At 58.1% G+C, this 17,366-nt stretch overlaps 7 protein-coding genes across 7 annotated transcripts; 2 read left to right on the top strand and 5 right to left on the bottom strand.

Moving 5' to 3' along the window:
- Positions 1-2,058: 2,058 nt before the first annotated feature.
- Positions 2,059-3,211, top strand: RHO2 (Rho GTPase; the record flags this gene model as incomplete). The annotated part of the gene is made up of 5 exons (XM_028617117.1): positions 2,059-2,079; positions 2,121-2,267; positions 2,485-2,676; positions 2,737-2,868; positions 2,984-3,211. The coding sequence occupies 5 exons, from the start codon at positions 2,059-2,061 to the stop codon at positions 3,209-3,211; spliced, it is 720 nt and encodes a 239-aa protein (XP_028474424.1).
- Positions 3,212-5,420: 2,209 nt separating this feature from the next.
- On the bottom strand, positions 5,421-6,878 carry EHS24_001316 (uncharacterized protein; the record flags this gene model as incomplete). The annotated part of the gene is made up of 1 exon (XM_028617116.1): positions 5,421-6,878. One exon carries the CDS (start codon positions 6,876-6,878, stop codon positions 5,421-5,423), a length of 1,458 nt encoding a protein of 485 aa, XP_028474423.1.
- A 491-nt stretch (positions 6,879-7,369) lies between these two features.
- Positions 7,370-8,908, bottom strand: EHS24_001315 (uncharacterized protein; the record flags this gene model as incomplete). The annotated part of the gene is made up of 1 exon (XM_028617115.1): positions 7,370-8,908. The coding sequence occupies one exon, from the start codon at positions 8,906-8,908 to the stop codon at positions 7,370-7,372; it is 1,539 nt and encodes a 512-aa protein (XP_028474422.1).
- A 527-nt stretch (positions 8,909-9,435) lies between these two features.
- Positions 9,436-10,846, bottom strand: EHS24_001314 (uncharacterized protein; the record flags this gene model as incomplete). Its single annotated transcript, XM_028617114.1, has 2 exons — positions 9,436-9,690; positions 9,758-10,846. The coding sequence occupies 2 exons, from the start codon at positions 10,844-10,846 to the stop codon at positions 9,436-9,438; spliced, it is 1,344 nt and encodes a 447-aa protein (XP_028474421.1).
- A 738-nt stretch (positions 10,847-11,584) lies between these two features.
- Positions 11,585-12,857, bottom strand: EHS24_001313 (uncharacterized protein; the record flags this gene model as incomplete). The annotated part of the gene is made up of 6 exons (XM_028617113.1): positions 11,585-11,653; positions 11,704-11,842; positions 11,891-12,057; positions 12,099-12,311; positions 12,426-12,584; positions 12,717-12,857. 6 exons carry the CDS (start codon positions 12,855-12,857, stop codon positions 11,585-11,587), a joined length of 888 nt encoding a protein of 295 aa, XP_028474420.1.
- Positions 12,858-13,082: 225 nt separating this feature from the next.
- On the top strand, positions 13,083-14,584 carry EHS24_001312 (uncharacterized protein; the record flags this gene model as incomplete). Its single annotated transcript, XM_028617112.1, has 5 exons — positions 13,083-13,211; positions 13,263-13,337; positions 13,380-13,482; positions 13,533-14,048; positions 14,100-14,584. 5 exons carry the CDS (start codon positions 13,083-13,085, stop codon positions 14,582-14,584), a joined length of 1,308 nt encoding a protein of 435 aa, XP_028474419.1.
- A 510-nt stretch (positions 14,585-15,094) lies between these two features.
- On the bottom strand, positions 15,095-17,160 carry NOG1 (Nucleolar GTP-binding protein 1; the record flags this gene model as incomplete). Its single annotated transcript, XM_028617111.1, has 2 exons — positions 15,095-16,985; positions 17,045-17,160. 2 exons carry the CDS (start codon positions 17,158-17,160, stop codon positions 15,095-15,097), a joined length of 2,007 nt encoding a protein of 668 aa, XP_028474418.1.
- Between the last annotated feature and the right edge of the window lie 206 nt (positions 17,161-17,366).

The following is a 17,366-nucleotide window of genomic DNA, read 5'->3' as shown; positions in this document are numbered from 1 at the left end:
GGGCAGGCCGCCACCTGGCGCGGGTGGGGGCAGGTTAAGGGGCGGCGCGGGCAATGTTGGGATGGAGAGAAACCTTGCCTGTGCTCGATGTACCCAAGGTTTCCTTTCAGGATCACGCACAGACCACAAAGTGCAAGCTCGACGGATCAATGGGCGCCTGGGAGATAAAGGTCAGGTAGCTGCTGTAAGGATATAAGGGGTGAGAGAGCAACGTGGTGAGGTGTAGATTCAGTTTCGGCGGAGTCCGCTTGCTGGTGCCGCCCTCGGCTCGCTGTCACTCCCCTGCGTGCATATGCCAGCGTAGCGTGGCCGTCAGGGCTTCGTTTACTTCGTTTGCCCAGCTTGCCCAATTCCTCTGGCCTCTGCCGTCATCTGGGGCTGCGGGTGCACTCTCTCCCTTCGACCATGATGAATAGATGATGTCTCCCAAAACCCCCGAGATGGACAAAAAGCCTCGTGCGGCATGCTTTCCCTGCTAGCTCGCATTTCTACATGAGCAGAGTTCATCGGCTCCCCTGTAAATGCAGCCTCCTCCGCGGCTGACTCGGAACCACCGGCCACCGGATACAGAAGAATGGCTGGCTGGCTGGCTGGCTGGTGGGCGTGTGTGTGTATGTGTGAGCCATGTTCTGCTCTCGTACAAAAGAAGGATGAGAGACACCAAATGAGTACGGCAACGCAAGTCGCCTGCCGACACCACTGAGTTCCGCCCTTGAATGACGAGATATTGTGACCCAAAACAACCATCGAGTATCTCACGCTCTGTCTGACAATGACGAGCGATGTCTAAGGCAATCAAGGCAATCAATCATATTTACACTCACTGCTGAGCCAGGGTCGGCGCCGCAGCATATCTTGGCTCTGGCGTCGAGTTCCTTGGGCATGGCTCACAGGCCACAGGCCGCAGGCCACCCACCACCAGCACGCGAGACAAGCGGCAGTTGACCGCATGGCCTCTCTGTGAAACGTAAAAGAGATCTTGGGAGCGGCTGCAGTTTCAATGCCAGTCTCCAAAAGGAAATACGGCGACCTCACAGGCCGGCAAAATGGGATGGTGCCGACTCTCGGCTGTGCTGGCTGTACGACAGAGCCACAGAACACACGACCGCACAAGAGCGCGGGAGCCGTGGGGGTAATGCGTGGGCATAAAGAGAGATTAGACTGCGCTTCTCTGACGTCTTGCGGCGGGGGGTTGCAGGCTGCGGAAGGCAGGTCGAGCCACTGGCCAGTGGCCAGTGGCCAGTCAGGACGGGGCCGACGTACTCTGCTGTACCAGGCCAGGTGAGAGCCCCCCCCCCCCCCCCCCACTGTCCGGTGGCCGGCTTGCCTGTCAGGCAAAAGCGTTCCCAGGTGAATGTCAGAAAGGGTACAACCGGGCCCAGCCAGGGGGTGGTGCGGCAGTGGTTGCCATGGATGAGCGCTGCAGAGCGACGGAGGCGGCCACCCACACAAGCAAGGCCGGCTTGTCGGACGATGGTGTGTTTTACCACGCGGCTGAGCTTGAATGCATGCATGCATGCGTGCGTGTACGTATGTCGCAGCCCATTTAGCAGCATACCGTTGTTTCGATCGAAGCAGAAGAGAGCCCACGGCAACGGAAACGAGGGCGAAAGCGAAAGCGACTGAAGCCAAGAGAGGAGGAAAAGACACAGAGAGCACACGGCACCGCAGCCGAGGAAGGAACGCAGCGCACCCCCTCGCCGCCGCCGCCCGACAATGGGGGACAAACGCCTTTAGGAGACACGGCAAGTGCACAAGAGTGTGTCCTTTTATAACTCTTTCCTCCATCTCAGTTCTCCTTCGTTCACTGCAAGACTCTCCCTCCCAAAACACTTCCATCGCCTGCACAGCCCACTCACTCACTCGCTCCTCCCCGCCGCACACACCACACATCCCTCCACGCCCACCAGCCCCTTGCATACGCCCAACCCCCCCCCCCTCCGCCCAACCGGCGTCCCACAAAAGCCGAGCTAGACCTCCGCAATCCGTCCAAAACACACACACTGCATCCTCCCGTACAGCTAGCTACTCGACCACGCTGGCGCCGCCCCGCTCACCATGTCCAACAACGTCCGCGCTGTGAGTTATCATCGAGACCGTCCAGCCCACATTGCTGACAGCTCCTCTTCCCTCAACAACTGCTGCTGTTCCCACCTCCACTCGCTCCCCATCAGATCCGGCGAAAGCTCGTCATTGTCGGCGACGGTGCTGCGGGAAAGACGTCGCTGTTGAATGTCTTTGCCCTGGGCGAGTTTCCAGAGTTCCACGTACGTTGACGACATGCGTCGCATGGGCATCATGATAGCTGACGCTTGCGTGCGCACACGTTTGTCACCTCCCCCCCCCCCCCCTCTCCGATCCCTGCGAAACGTCTCCCCTTGTCCTCTGCTCCGGAATAATGTCGCTGCGCATCGCCATTCGGGTCTCTGACGTTTCGGCCGTGCCAAACCTCCACCCCTCTCCCCCTCGTTCACACCCCCACAGGAGCCAACCGTCTTTGACAACTATGTGACCGACATTGAGCTCGACGGCAAGCCCATCCAGCTGGCACTGTGGGACACTGCCGGTCAGGAAGAGTACGAGCGTCTCCGGCCGTTGTCGTATTCCAAGGCGCACATCATTCTCATTGCCTTTTCAGTCGACACGCCAGATAGCTTGGACAATGTCACGCAAAAGGTGAGTAGCTGGGTGGTTTGGTGTGTTACAACATGTGACTGACCTATGCCTCTCCTGCAGTGGATTGAAGAGGTGCGCTCCATCTGTGGCCCATCGATCCCAGTCATCCTGGTCGCATGCAAGACCGACCTGCGCGACAAGGCCATCCAGAATGGCACGTACAGCCCGGACACTTTTATCGATGCCGAAGTGGTGAGTATCTGCTTGGCCCCCACTACTTTCCAGTCGCCCCCGCAGAGTTTGCGCGAGAACAAAGCATGCCTGCTTGCCTTGGCGAAGGCGAGTGCCTGGCTGACGCTTTCGCCAGGGCCGTAGGGTGGCACAGTCCATCGGCGCACGCGCATACTACGAGACGTCGTCCCTGCTCAATCAAGGTGTCGACGCCGTGTTCGAGGCGGCTACGCGTGCAGCAATGGTCGTCCGCGACCAGGGCTATGGCGGTATCGGCGGTGAAAACAAGCGCGAGCACGGTGCCGGACGCCGTGAGAAGGACGACCACGAAAAGATGGGATGCTGCGGCTGTGTCATCTGCTAAACACTGGCGATGCGGATGACCGAGCCTGGAGGCAAGAAGCAACCTTGCAGCGACCACAAACACCCCCACCGCCGCCGCCGCCGCCCACACACACCTTCCCAACGCACACTCAAGGTTCCCATCTCACCGTCGCGCTGCCATGTTTGCCGACTTTTTGGTTGCCGCTTCCTTCCCCCGCTCGCCCCTGCGCCACCCCGCCACCAACCGCCATCCTCCCTCACATCCACGACCCCAGCAACACCCAGCTCCTGATGACACCTCCGAGCCCAAAATGTACCATCGGCTTCACTCACAGGCGCCCGTTCACGATCTACCGATCTGCGGCTTGCGGATCTACGCGTGAAGTTTCTCCATCAGCCTACGCCACACCGGGTGCGCTATTCCCATCCGTTCGCGACCGGCCTGGCCTGGGCGAGAACAGATCAGACGTTGATGCTTCGCCCCCACCCATACCTGATACCTGACGCCTCTGTGCGCCGATGACGCCCGTACACGCCCCCATGTCCCACTGCTCGCGCACGGCACGCCGATCGACGAAACCATTGTTCATCAGACCCGCACAAACATCCCTTCCGCCACCCATTCCGCCTCCGCCATACTCAGCACACACATACACGACATTGCCCACACACTCAAAAATGAACCATTAATCCCGACTGATTCTGTCGGGGCTGTACAACTCTGTCCTGCTAGGAGACACGGCCGTGAGACCCATACAACCTGTTCACGATTGTTTCCGTCTCTCTCTTCCATCCATCGACGCTCGCTCCGCGCGTCTCTGCTGCCTGCTCCCTGGACGGTGGTTCTCTCTCCGTCCCTCTCCGTCTCTTTCCTTTGCATGCATTACGTTCCAAAAACACGGAGCCAACATGATTGTCACGCGTCCGACGTGGAAGGTTGAGGTTTGTAACTCATTGGCGCCGGAGGCAGAGCTTGCAGTGGACAGCGGTGGCGGGCTGGGCAGGCAGGTTGGGCGACTTGGGGGTGTGTGGCATGTGAAGATCGGGCTTCGTGGGAGACGTGGTGGCCAACGGCCATGGCGACGGGCAGATGACCAGATCTCGGCCTGTCCAACGTCCACCGCCGCCGACGCACGCTCTCGAGGCCACGAGGCGCAGTCAAAAGGTTCAAAAGGAACACGGCACGCGGCAGTGTCGTTTGGGACCTTGGACACAACGTCCAGGGCCGTCTCGGGGCCTTGGAGCTGGCGGCGGCGAACATTGGTTTCAACAACGATACCATGTCGCCGGCCCCGCGCGCTCTGTCCCAGCGAGACATCGGGCATGCGCGTGCATAGCGCTAGCGACACAGCAAACGTGCCGAGCAACAAACGTGCATGCTGTACGTTCCACACGGCACGGGGGGGCTTCGGCATGCGGGACGCAGAGCCTAGAGCCTGATTCGGACAAGCAGCACTGCCCCGCAACGTCCAGTGGTCAGTGCTGAGAACCACCAAGAATAACCACACGCGGAGCTTAGGAGACCGATGGTGCCGTCGGCGGAGATGCGTCGAGATCGGGGGGGCACGTGCAATCCAATCGCGCTGTTAGTCGCTTCCTCGGAGCCTTCGAGTCGTCGGAGGTTTGTGGCCCTGTCCAGCCCAGCGGCAGCGGCCAGCGACCCACCAGGACTGAACTGCCACGGCGCCGTTGCGCGATTACCGTGCGCTGCGCTCGTCTGGACCGCCTGCAGCAGCAGTCTAGCCGAGTCAGTACGATCAGTACCAAACTCCGGGGCCATGTCATGGTGATATCGTGCCCGCCGTCGTTAGGCGCAACGGCGAAAATGGCCGAACGAGATCAGCTGCGTGCGCAGTTGATGTCATGGTCAGACTCAGACTTTGTGGCAGTGCTTTCAGCTTCGTTGTCATGGTCACTTGTCCTGGAACAACCCGTGCCGAGTGCTGCCAGGCTCTGCATCTGCAGACTGGGATCTGACTCTGTTGCTCGTGTCCCTCGGGACCGTAGCGATGGGTTGCCCGTGGGCCTTGGTCGTGCTGCTGTGCCGATGCCCGAATGCATGTTGCCCAGGACCCGTGGTGACTATACGACTCTTGATTGCCGAGGTGGCGACGTTCCTCTGCCCACTGGTTTGTGGCACTGTGTTTAGAAACCTTTTGCATACGGGCTGGGCGATTTGTTCCGTGTATCCAGACCACAGCCGCCTATCAATGTACAAACTGTCGAGACGGGGCAAAAAGGGGACCCTGTCAAGTGCCTGAGGCGGTCGTGGCGAGGCGATACTCTGTCCGGGGAACTCGAGCGCGCCACTCGCTGCCAGTCTTCATGCCCATCGTGTCGATGAGGTTGCCGACATAGGTTCGGATGTCGGGGATGTAGTGAGCGAAACTCTCGGCCTTGCGAAGCATCTTTTGCTTGAGAATGACCTTGAAAGCCTCGTTGGTGGGGATTGACTTGCTACGGCTCGCAGAATGGGTGACGCGGCTGATCATCTTCAAGGCGCCAACAAGGACGACGCTAAAGTTGGAGAGGCGAGCGATGTGGTCGGCAAGGCGCCGCTTGCCCTCTTCATCTTGAGCAGCGCGGGTGTTGAACGCAATGCGGCTGGCAAGGAGGGTGACAAGCGAGTCCATAGCGGCAGTCTGATCCCAGCTCAGACCGTCTGCGGTTGAAGTATAAATGTCGAAATTGCTGACATTGGCGGGATTGGGCGCCCTGTTAAAAACGACCACCAGCTCATCAATGTTCGCCAGGTTGCCATAGAATTTGAGGTCCATACGACATCGGACATGGTAACTCGTAGAAAATATAACGCGACGAGTGTCTGGAGGTGGTTGAAGGCGGGACTCGGAATTGATCACATAGACTGGGGCCTTGAGAAAGACATGTGGGTGTGGTGGGCGGGGGAGGTACCAATGTCGCGGGCTATATCGCATGTCGTTCGAATCTGGGATGGCACGGACATAATCGAGATTGGGCATCAAGGTGGCAAGAAGGGAGTGGTCGAAGGCGACGCCCACAATGTCGACAATGCGAGTAAACCGAAGCGCGCGCTTGATGCGGTCTTCATTCTCGTAGTAGTCCGCCAGGGACGCTTTGTATTCCTCTTCGCGGTCACGGAAAGCAGTGAGGTAGATCTGCTGCTCAACCTTCTGGAGGTGGAGACGAGCTTCTTCGAGTTGCTTCCACTGGGATTCCTTGGCGCAGAACGGGGACGACCAACCGGGGAGGTGTTGGCTTGGACGTGACTCCCAAGCACCTTCAGGGAGTCGGCCACGCGCAGAAAACGGACGCTCCTGAAGCTCATCGAGCTCAGGCTGCTGGTGCCGGGTAGTGACTGGATAGCACCGCGGCGGAAACAACGGTAGACGAGCGTGAGGAGTGCCAATGGAGACAATTTGAGCAATCTCCCGGCCAATGGAGGCGATTTGAGCAAGCTCCTCGCCAGACTGTTGAAAACGCTTGATTTCAAGGTGACGAAAGAGGAGTTCGTCAGCACGGTCCCCAAATTCGCGAGAGAGAGCGCGAACAGCCAAGAGCGTCTTGACGTCGAGGAGCGGAACGATCTCATGCAGAATATCGGGACAGAGCTTGACACCGTTGTATTCGACTTGCTGCTTTGTGGTCGTGACGGACGTGCTATTGCTCGATGTCTTCTTGTTCGTGGTGAACGTCTGTGCCCAGTAGTCGGCCAGCTTGCGTTTCATGGTGGATAGGTTGGTGATGCGTGAGGATGGTAATGGGCGAGCGAGGATGGTAATGAGCGAGTGGGAAGAGTAGTGGTGATGAGTGAAAGTTGGCATGTGTTTTTTTGTGCCTGCCAGTCCACACACGCACCGGTCCAGTCAACCCTCCACCTGCGCCCGCGCACGGATTACACAACCACGCTAGCCACGCTCTGGCCTTCCTTAACCTCCCCCCGCTTTGGGATATCCACTGTCTCTCTCCATGCATATTGTATACTTATTAGGACCCGGGGAGCATCCCTTCTCCTTCATTGAATGTGCCGGGCATGTATTTGGCCCTGTTTAAGGTAATTGCGCGAAATTACCCAAAAATGAACAGACAACTTGACTTGCATGGCTTCTCTCTCTCTGCCTACCTACAAAAACGTCTCATGGACTCTCTGCGACGTCTCCGACTACATGTACTCTACAAGTGACGTTTCCGCTCCATGCAGTGTTCTGGTTTGACTAGACTAGTCGGCGTCAATCTTGATGGGCGAGGTTGCCAGGTCGTACTCGACCTTGGGAACGCGGACACGCCACTCCTCAACCGTCTCCATGAGCATGGTGTCAACAAAGTTTGAAGCGTTGGTGACGAGGTTGGGGTCGTTCATCCAAGAGAACGTTCTAGACACAGCTAGCATCCGCTTCTTGAGGACCTCCTTGAATGACTGGGGAGTGAAGATCTTGAACCAGACCGGTTGGGTTGCTCCGTATTTGGGTATGGTATCCGTGATGGTGTTGATCATCTCAATCGCTCCGACGAGAACAAAGCGGAAGTTGACCAAACGAGCGACATGATCGTCACGCTTCTTCTTACCCTCGTCATCCCGGGCATCCTCTTGGTAGTTGAATGCAAGCCGGTTGACAAGGAGTTTGGCGATGGACTCGACCGCATCAGCCTGGCTTCCGCTCATGCCGTCGGACGGAGTAGGGCTGTGGTACTGGGGCTTGTACCAGTTCCAACAAGACTTTGGCTTATTCCAGACCTTGTTGAAGACGACAGCAAGATCATCGACATTCTTCAGGTTGCCAAACTTGGCAAATTGGACCTTTGTTCCAGCAGAATAATCCTCTCGGAAAATAACGCGGCGCGTTTCGGAGGGTGGGTGGAATCCGACGTTCGGCGAGACGACGTACGTCGGCGCAGCCAGGGAGGAGGCTTCTTGACGGCGTCCATCCGGGTACCGCCATTGTCCTTGTCCGTGGTAGCGACAGTCTCCCTGATCGTCCACAAGGCGTACGTATTCGAGGTTAGGCATCAGAGGTGCTAGAATGGAGTGGTCAACCGAGAAGCCGATAATGTCGATAATCTTGGCGGGGTTGAGCATTTGTTCGATACGCTCCTCATTCTCGTAGAAGTCTTCAAGACACGCCTCGTAGGCATCCTCGCGGTCCATGTACGCCTCTTCAAATATCTCCATTTCAATTTTTGCAAGGCGGAGACGAGCGGCTTCGAACTTCTTCCACTGCGATTTTCGAAGCACAAATTGCGCCGACCATCCCGGGCGGTTGCGGTCGCCGAGCTTCTTCAAGGCCCTGTCCAAGGCGCCCTTTGGGTAAACCTTGCGTTTGGGGAATGGACGCTCGCCATCGAGGCTGATGTTAGGAATCGGCTGCCTGGGAGTGGTCGTAGGGTACGCTCTGGGCTTGAAGGAAGGGAGGACACTGGAGGGTGTGCGGAGGGACACGAGGGGCGCAACGTCGTCACCAGCTGCGTACATCTTGCGGTGGAGACGCTGCAAGACCACATGACGCGCGAGGAGCTCGTCGGCGGGCTTGACAAAGCGGCGGCTGGTTGCGCGGACGGCAAGAAGTGTAGTATTGTCCAGGTATGGGAGAATGTCGAAGAGGATGTCGTCGCAGAGGGTCACCAGAGGCTGGGTTTCGTCGTTGGCGCCCCCAGAGGTGTCGCCAGTGTCGCCCTGCGCGTCGGCGACATCCACGTCCGTCTTCTTCTGCTTCTTGGTGGGTTGCTTCTTCTTAGCCGCAGCCTTCGCCTTGCGTTTCATGTTGGTGGGGTATGTGGACGAGGGCCGACTGAGAAAAGGTATGTGGAGAGAGAGAAGAAGGACGAGGGAAGGCGAATGTTGTTGTTGACGAATGTTGAAGTCACCTGGGCGCGGTCTAGTCAGCTAGACGTCACCCGCCCTAATCCCGCCCCTGCCACAAAGATCGCCCACGGCCTCCACCACGGCACAACCTGCCCATGCATAGCTGCGCTGAAGAGACAGATACTCTGAGAGGCAAAACGTGAAGCTTCGCATATCTGGCCTCTCTGGATGCATATCTGATCTCAGACTCAGTAGACCAATGCAGAGGGTGCACATAGACTTGACATTGGTGTGGTTCGAAAATGAAGCAAAATCGGACATGACAGGGAGTCCAAGTCCATGTGAACAACTGTGCATGACCGTCTCCAACTAGCCTGCCATGGCTGTATATACAAAACTTGAGGGGAGACTGGCTACAGGCTACCTAGCTACCGACATATAGGACTCTTCCATGATACAAAAACGGAACTGCTGTGCACCAGGAATCAAGCCTTGATGGGCTCAGTGGCGAGGTGATATTCCTCCTCACCGACACGACTGCGCCACTCGTCCATCGTCTGGAAACGAATGTTGTTGATACATTTGGTTGCATTCTTACGCTCTTGAGACGTTGTTGAAGTGCTTCTCATGGCAGGAGCCGTCATCGTGTTGGCAATGAGAAGTGTCTTGATCGAATCGGGGTCCGTCACGGAGAGGGTGGAGGAAGTAGCATCGCGGTCGGTGGGAAGGGAACTGAGCATCTCCAGGAAACCAACCCAGCGTGACGTGGGCATGGCTTGAGCGGTTCATGGCTGCCTCAAGGTGTACCCAGTCGGCCTCCTCGTAGACGTTGGGAGGGCCGAATCGCTTGGCCAGGTAATGAGCCAGCTGCCGGATTGCGGCGGCCTTATTACCGTAGAATATGGAAGACACAGCAGTCGTGCTCTCAACAAAGACAAAGACGAGCTTAGTGATGGTTTTCATGTGGGACATCGTTTTAAAATTGACGAACCCTCCGTTGTAGAGGACTTGGACAATGGCTCGATGTGTCTCTACTGGCGGAGAGAGATGAATGTGGTCGTTGGTAAACACGTAGGTGGGCGCCGCTAGTGGAACATGAGGGTTATTGCCGCGCCACTCATCACGAGAGACATTGTAGCCGTAATCCTTCGGGTCAAATACGAGGCGCACATAGTGGAGATTTGTGAGAAAAGGGGCGATTCCAGACTCGTCAATGGTCCTGCCCACGAGATCAACGGTGCGGACCTTGGCAAGGGTGCGGCGGATGTGCTCTTCGTTGTCGGCATAGTCTTTGAGGTGAGCGTCGTAGGTGTCTTCACGATCCTTCCGTGCCGAGATCCAGATCTTCTCTTCAAGCTTTTGAAGGCGAAGGCGCATGTTCTCAAGCTTGGTGAATTGCTCTTTAGTCGAACAGAAAGGTGCGGACCATCCAGGCTTGTTCTTGCCTACGTTGTGTGTGAATATACCTTTACGCTTGATGTTCTTGAGCGGATACCCGCGAGGCTTGGCAGAGGTGTCGGCCTTGGGGATAGATAGACGCGCCTTTGAGACAGGGTAGGACCTTTTCTGGAAAGTGGGCAGGCATGTGGTTGGGGTGGTGATCGCGATGGTTTTGGTTTGAGCGACCTCCTCGCCGACACTCCTTCCCACGCGGTGAACTCGGCGGATGACAATGTGGCGAGCAAGCAAGTCGTCTGCACGCTGGCGGAATTCACGGGATACAGCCCTAACGGAGAGAAGGGTGTCATTCGAAAGGAGGGGGAGAATCTCAAAGAGGACGTCGTGGTTGAGGGTGACGGGCGGTGGCGTGTCGGCCTTGACCTTCTTCCCTTTGCCCTTGCTCTTAGCCTTCTTGACTGGCTGCTTGTTGGGCTCGTTCTCGCGCTTGCGTTTCATGATGATGTGTGGATGAGGATGTACTGTGAGGATGGGCGATGGATGGAGTGGGTGGAAGAATGTGACACAGAGGAAGACTGTTGTCGAGTTGAGGTAAACACACAAACGCAGTCCAGTCACCCCTCTCCCATGGGGCGCACGGACCTATTTCAATCATCCACACACACACGTCTCTCATTCACTCATTCAGTCTGCAAGCGGGTGCAGGCGCACACATACTGCCTTGCAGCCCAATAGCTGTCCTTTGAGCACTCCATGAGCACAGCCTTTGAGCAGCCGACAAGACATCAAGGCAGCACAAGCCTTGAAAACTGGTGTAAAAGGCGCCGAAATTCCATTCCCTGTGCAAACAATCCACGGGCCACGGGCTCCCCTCTTCAATCCGATCGTGGTTCAGCGCTTCGACATGGCGGACAAGCACCCGCGGCAGTCACCCCCCTGGCGACGAGACACTGCACATGCTAGGTGGCCAGAACTTTCCCAAAGACGAGCACCTCAACGGTGTGGCGGCCGCAAGTGTATAGCGTGCCGAGATCACACGTCCCCGCCGTGTTCTCGTACCTCCCAAAGGTTTGGGAACGTCGACTCTCTGATGTCTCGGCATTCCCTGTCGCAAGAAGGAAGATGTAGGCGATGTTAGTCGACCTGCCCCCACCGTTTTCCCCGATCTCCCTCGTTGAGAGTAAGCCGGCCGGCCGTACTGCAGCTGGCTGGAGACAACTGTGTACATATCTATATCTACGGCAGCACGGATGCCGCAACGGGGTAGACCTTCTCGTAGACCGAGAAGACGATACCTCCGGAAAGCTGAAAAAGGCGTTAGTTGATATACCAAACGCGGAGGCGCGACAACTCACAACAAGACGACCAAGACGCGGGGTGGTGCCCTTCCAGAGCTTGCTAACACCCTCCTCCTTGATGATGCGGGATGCGCAGTGGAAAGCGTTCTTGTATTCCTTCTTGGCCTCCAGCGACTGCATACGGGTCTTGACAACGCTGAATTTGGTCAGTTGGGTCGCTGGAGATATGGCTTTCGCAACTCACTCGAAAGGCATGGTAGTGTACACGGTAATGACACCTGCGCACGAACCAATACCAAAGGTCATCCAGCCGGGCAGCTCAGTGCCGGGAGCCATGCTACCCTGGGCGAGCTGTTTGAGGGTGGAGTAGGACGAGAAGCGGACAGCCGAGTTGGCACCTTGGCGCATCATCTGCAAAAGTTTAGCACCGAGTTGGCAACCTGCAAACTTACCACTGGGCCAACACCACGGTAGACACCCCTCCAGCCCTCCTCCCTGACAATCTGGCGTACACCATCGACCATGCCGTTGAAACGAGGCTGAGCGCGCTTCGAGTCCTCGATCATCTTGGTCTTGATGGTCTCCGAGGGGGTGACGGCGATGATTGCCTCCATCATACCAGCTCCAAGACCCGCGAGCATGGAACGAGGGGCAGTGAGCTTGCCCTGTAGTTGTTAGCCGTGGCCTCTCTTGTTGGTGACATGTTTGTGGACAACAATGACGCTCCATTTCACAGCACGACGACATCGGCACTCGTACACCTCCACCAGTCTACCCACCTGGTCGTCCGAGAGAATGCTCTTAAAGTGGTCGTAGGTCGTGAAGCGCACGCCAGCCTTGACCGCGTTTCCAATCACGACGGCACCGACACCGGCATACAGGCCTCCGATACCGCGCTGCTGGATAGTGTCCTTGAGAATGCCATAGGGAGTGAGTTTCTGAGCAATGTAAGCCAAATGCCACTCCTCTAAAAGCGATAGAACAACATGGAGAGGTGCTTGGAGATATATCCTGATCCTGGACCAGGCATGTCTCTTCCTTATCGCTCAACCCTTCGATAGCCGACTGACCTTGCCCGAAGGAGCGCCGAACTGGAGCTGGGTCTTGAGCGACTCGAGCGGATAGGTGATGAACGCCTCGATACCGCCTGCGGTAGCGCCCGCCATGAGCGAAGCAATGGGCTTCTCCTTCTCCTTGCCCTTTGGCGACATTGTGTTTTTGATTAAAAGTAGAGAGAGATGTGAGTGAAGATGTCTGGTCGTGTGATGTCGTGACTTTTGCGCTCGGCGGCGTCGGGCCAGATGACACCCTACTCGAACCCCCGGCGGGATCAAATTTCCCCACACCCAGTCAGGCCCAGGACCCAACATCGGTTTCCAGTCAACAATCTTGCGGCATGTCTGACCTTGCTCTCCATCCCTCACTCCACATCCACCATGCAGGCAGCTGAAGACGCCGAGATCCGCAGACAACTAGAAGAGGGCCCGACGCTATTTGGCTCGGGATGGCGCTGTGTCGACTCGCTCGAGGAAGTGGATGGCGAGTTTGAGAGCGACGAGGAAGAGGTGGGTTGTCACTGGAGGTCTGCCGCCACTGTTTCTGACCCACGACCTCAGGAATACATCGTCATGGACCTTGGAACGGCTATGGACGCTCGCACACTTCAGACTGAGGCCACCTACCAGCTTATTGTAAGTTTGGGTATGCGAATGAGTGCTGACCATGGTTACTAGGGAATGGACACGCCAATGCCCTTCCTCAAGATCGGCGAGCACGTTTTCCAAGGCGCCGTCGCGCCGCTGATCGGCGACGAGGTCATCTTTGATGTCGAGAGACGTGAGTGTTTACTGCCCAGCGTTGAGACCTCGAGAGCTGACTTGTGGCAGAGGAGGATGACCCTCAGCGCCCACACCACCGTCCAGCGCACAAGACGACGCACCGTGTCGAACTGCACGCTGTCGGCCTCACCCGTCGCCCATTCCCCCAGCGCGCACTGCAACCAAAGCACGAGGACGTCGAAATGTCTGACGGTGGCCCCATCGGCTTGACTGCCGACATGGTCCTCGCCCAGGCCCCAGAGCTCGGCACGCCCGTCGCTGGCCCATCCCGCATTCGTGCCCGTCACCTCCAGTCCCTTGCTGCCGAAGCGCAGTTTGACTCGCCCATGGTCAGCCCGTCTCCAGCTTCCAAACCCGCCACGCCCGTGGCTGCTCCGCCTTCCTCGCCTCCGCTAGCGCCGTTCGTCTCCGTTACTCCCGCAGATGGCGCCGAGGGCCCCGAAACGTCCCCGAAGCGTCGTATCGGCCGGCCCCGCGGCAGCGTCACGCGCACCACGCTCCCGATCAGGACCATCAACGACCTCACAGACATCAACCACGCAGGCGGCCTTGGCGAAGTGCGACGTAAGTGAAGCACCACTGTACCTGAACACCCGCAACTGACAATGGTTCCAGTCGAGATTGCAGAAGACGCCACGCCAGAACTCCTTGCCGCCGTCTCGGCCGTCCGCGGCAAACCCTCTGGCCCAGGCGCCAAGCTGTCTCGCGCGCAGGAAGAACGTCTCGTGCGCGGCCTCCCCGCTGCCGGACCCGGATCGCGCGGTGGTCGTGGATCACGCATTGGCACGCGCGGCCGTGGATCGCGCGGCGGAGCAACCAAGCGCGGCCGTCCTCGCGGCCGTGGCGGCATCGTGCCTCCCTCGGGCGAGGGCCTCGCAGATGGCTTTTTGGGAGTTGCGGGCGATGACGAGTATGACGACGGCGATGAGGAGGGCACGGCTACCGGAACGGGAACGGGGACCGGTACGCCTGCCGAGGGGACCGAGGCGGGACCGAGTCGTGCCGAGGAAGACGGCGACTATGAGATGCGCGACGTGAGTGTGGCTCAGCACGTGCGTGATTCGGACGACGAGCTGCGCGAGATTGGCGATGACGAGTAAGGTCGCCGTGTGGCATGGCTTTGTGGGTACCTGGCAGAAGACTGTAGATACAGATGACACACTATTATTATACCACCCCTGGCGGCTTTACATGCCCTGTCCAATCTCTGTAGACAGGTGGTTTTGTCGTGGGCGCTTGGTTTTGAGGACCATGCCCGAAGACTGCAATTGGTCTCGCACTCGCTTCACCCTAACCCCAATCACTTCCACCCCTCACCCAGCCCCATCAACAGAAGCTGTAAAACTGTGCAACGCCAGCATGCAAAGAGATCCATGGAATGAAAATTGGGTATATACAGTGTACATACACGGCGCGGTCCATCGCCGCGCGGTCTAGCTCTCGTTCCTTGGCCGCGACGGTCTGCAAGCTTACTCGATGATATAATCTTGACACGCTCAGAACGCCCGTCGCGACCGTTGTAACAGCGACGACACCAGCTACAGCCACTGCTACTGCTACGCAGCAGCTGCCGTGCGCCGCATTGTTCTTGGGGCAGTGCCCGCCGCCGCTTAACGACGCTGGGTCTTGCCGGCCTTGCGCTTGCCGGCCAACATCCACTTGGGGCGGGTGATGGGGACGTGACGGTCCGACTCGGAGGCCTTGGCGAGACGGTTGGGCTCGCGCTGGGCGAACATGCGGAGGGTGTGGGCCTTGTCGAGCTGCTCCGAGGTGGTGATACCGGCGGGGAGAGCGCCCTTGCCCGAACGGGCAGCGGCGCGGAGGGCGCGGCGGCCCTTGGGGGCCTCCTCCTCCTCCTCCATAGCCTCGTCGCCGTCGACATCCATGCCGCCGTCCGAAGCGCCACCGTCCGAGCCGCGCTCGGCCTCGGCAGCCTCCCAAGCAGCCTTCTTGGCCTCGACGAGACGCGAGGCACGCTTCTCGAGGACGGCCGGGTCGTGGCCGTGCTCGCGCATGCCGTGGGTGAACTCGGAGAGAGTGACGTGACGCTTCTTGCGGGGGATGAGGGGGCGGTTCTGGAGAGTGTTCTTGTCCTGAGACATCTTCTTGAGGACGGCCTTCTTCTTGCGAATTTGGCTGGCGGCGTCGAGGAACTCCTCCTCCTCGCTGTCGAGCATCTCCTCCTCCTCGGAAGCGTAGAAGCCCTGGGCCTCGAGCTGCTCCTCCTCGCGCTCGAGAGCCTCGAGCTTCTCGGCGATATCGGGGTCGATAAAGTCGGCAACGTTCTTGCCGTTGACAATCTCGGGCTGGATGTCGTACTTCCACGAGTCGTCGGCAAGCTGCCAGTCGCGCCTGAGGTCCTGGGTGTAGATACCCAACCATGGGTTGAGGCCAATCTCCTGCTCCTTCTCCTTCTCGAGCTTGCGGCGGTTGGGGTCCTCGGGGTCGTACTTGACACGGGTCTTGACCGCGTCGGGGATGAAGGGAGTACGCTCAACGTCGTCACGCTTCTGGGGCATGGCAACGTGAATCTTGTTGGCAACCGACTCGATGCGGTGGCCACGGAGCTTCTGCTCGACACGGTGGGCAAGGAGGAGCTCACACGACTTGTTGCGAACGTCCATGACACCGTCCTCCGAGTAGGTCGAGGCCTGGACAACGGTGACCGTCTTGTCCTCGAGAATAGTGTCAACAAAGGCACGGTTCTCGGGCGAAATGTCCTCGAGACGGACAATGTCAATCTTGTTGATGACAAGGACAACGGGCTTGTTGGCGAACAGGGGCTTGATCGAGTGGAAGAGCTTGCACTGGGCCTCGATGGTGTAGCCACACTGCTCCGACAGGTCCATAAAGTAGAGGACGGCGGCGCGGAGGTGAGCAAGAGCAGTGATCGACTGCATCTCAATGGTGTTCATCTCCTCGAGAGGGTGGTCGAGGACACCGGGGGTGTCGACAACCTGCCAGCGGAGGTACTTGTAGTCCATGTGGCCGACGAAGAGCGACTTGGTGGTGAAGGCGTACGGCTGGACGTCGACGTCCGCGCGGGTAACCTTGTTGACAAACGACGACTTGCCGACGTTGGGGTAACCACAGATGATGAGGGTACGGGTGTTGGGGTCGATCGAAGGGAGACGCGAAATGTGCTGGCGAACCTGCTCGAGGTAGGCAAGGGGGTCCTTCTGACGACGCATGATGGTGGCCATACGACCAAGGGCAGCCTTCTTGAGCTGCTTGCAGCGGTAGAGCGAGTCACCAAACTTGAGCAGACGGACATAGTCCTTGGCGACCTGCGAGATCAGGTGACGGGCAGTCGAGATCTGGCCCAGAGCGAGCTTGTAGTGGTTCTTGTCGTACAGAACGTTCAGGAGCGACGACAGGAAGGGGTGGAGGTTGTCGAGAATGGGGAACTCGGTGAGAATACGGCCAATCTTCTCGTCAAAGGTGTCCTGGGTGAACTTGACCTTGCGCATGTAGAAGTTACGGATACGCGAAATCTTGAAGCTGGAGGGGCACAAATGTTAGTAGGTTGTCGTGTGATAGAGCCACGCGGGGTTGCTCACTTCTTGTGGATGACGGTAGGCGTCTTGCGCATAGTCGAGTTGAGGACGACATCGATGAACTCGCTCGAGGTGGGCACAGGGGCAATGCCCGAGAGGGAGTGAATAGTAGAGGCCATGTTGACAGGTATGGGTGGGCGGTGGTAACAGACAAAAGGAGGGGGTGGTGAAGTTCTACCAAGCGAGAGCTAGAGAACAAACAAGACTGCCGAGAGAGAGCAATCAAAGGGAGCGCGATACAGGCGCTGTCGACCGGGAGCTGGTCGTTTTGGTTTCGAGAGAGAGAGAGATAAAGAGGATTAGGAGGCCGCACGCAAAGGGGAGT

This window comes from Apiotrichum porosum, assembly GCF_003942205.1.
Source record: "Apiotrichum porosum strain DSM 27194 chromosome Unknown scaffold_10, whole genome shotgun sequence".
NCBI classification, from domain to species: Eukaryota; Fungi; Basidiomycota; class Tremellomycetes; order Trichosporonales; family Trichosporonaceae; genus Apiotrichum; species Apiotrichum porosum.
The sequence above is the reverse complement of the archived record's forward strand: the minus strand, read 5'-3'. Positions and strand labels throughout refer to the sequence as shown.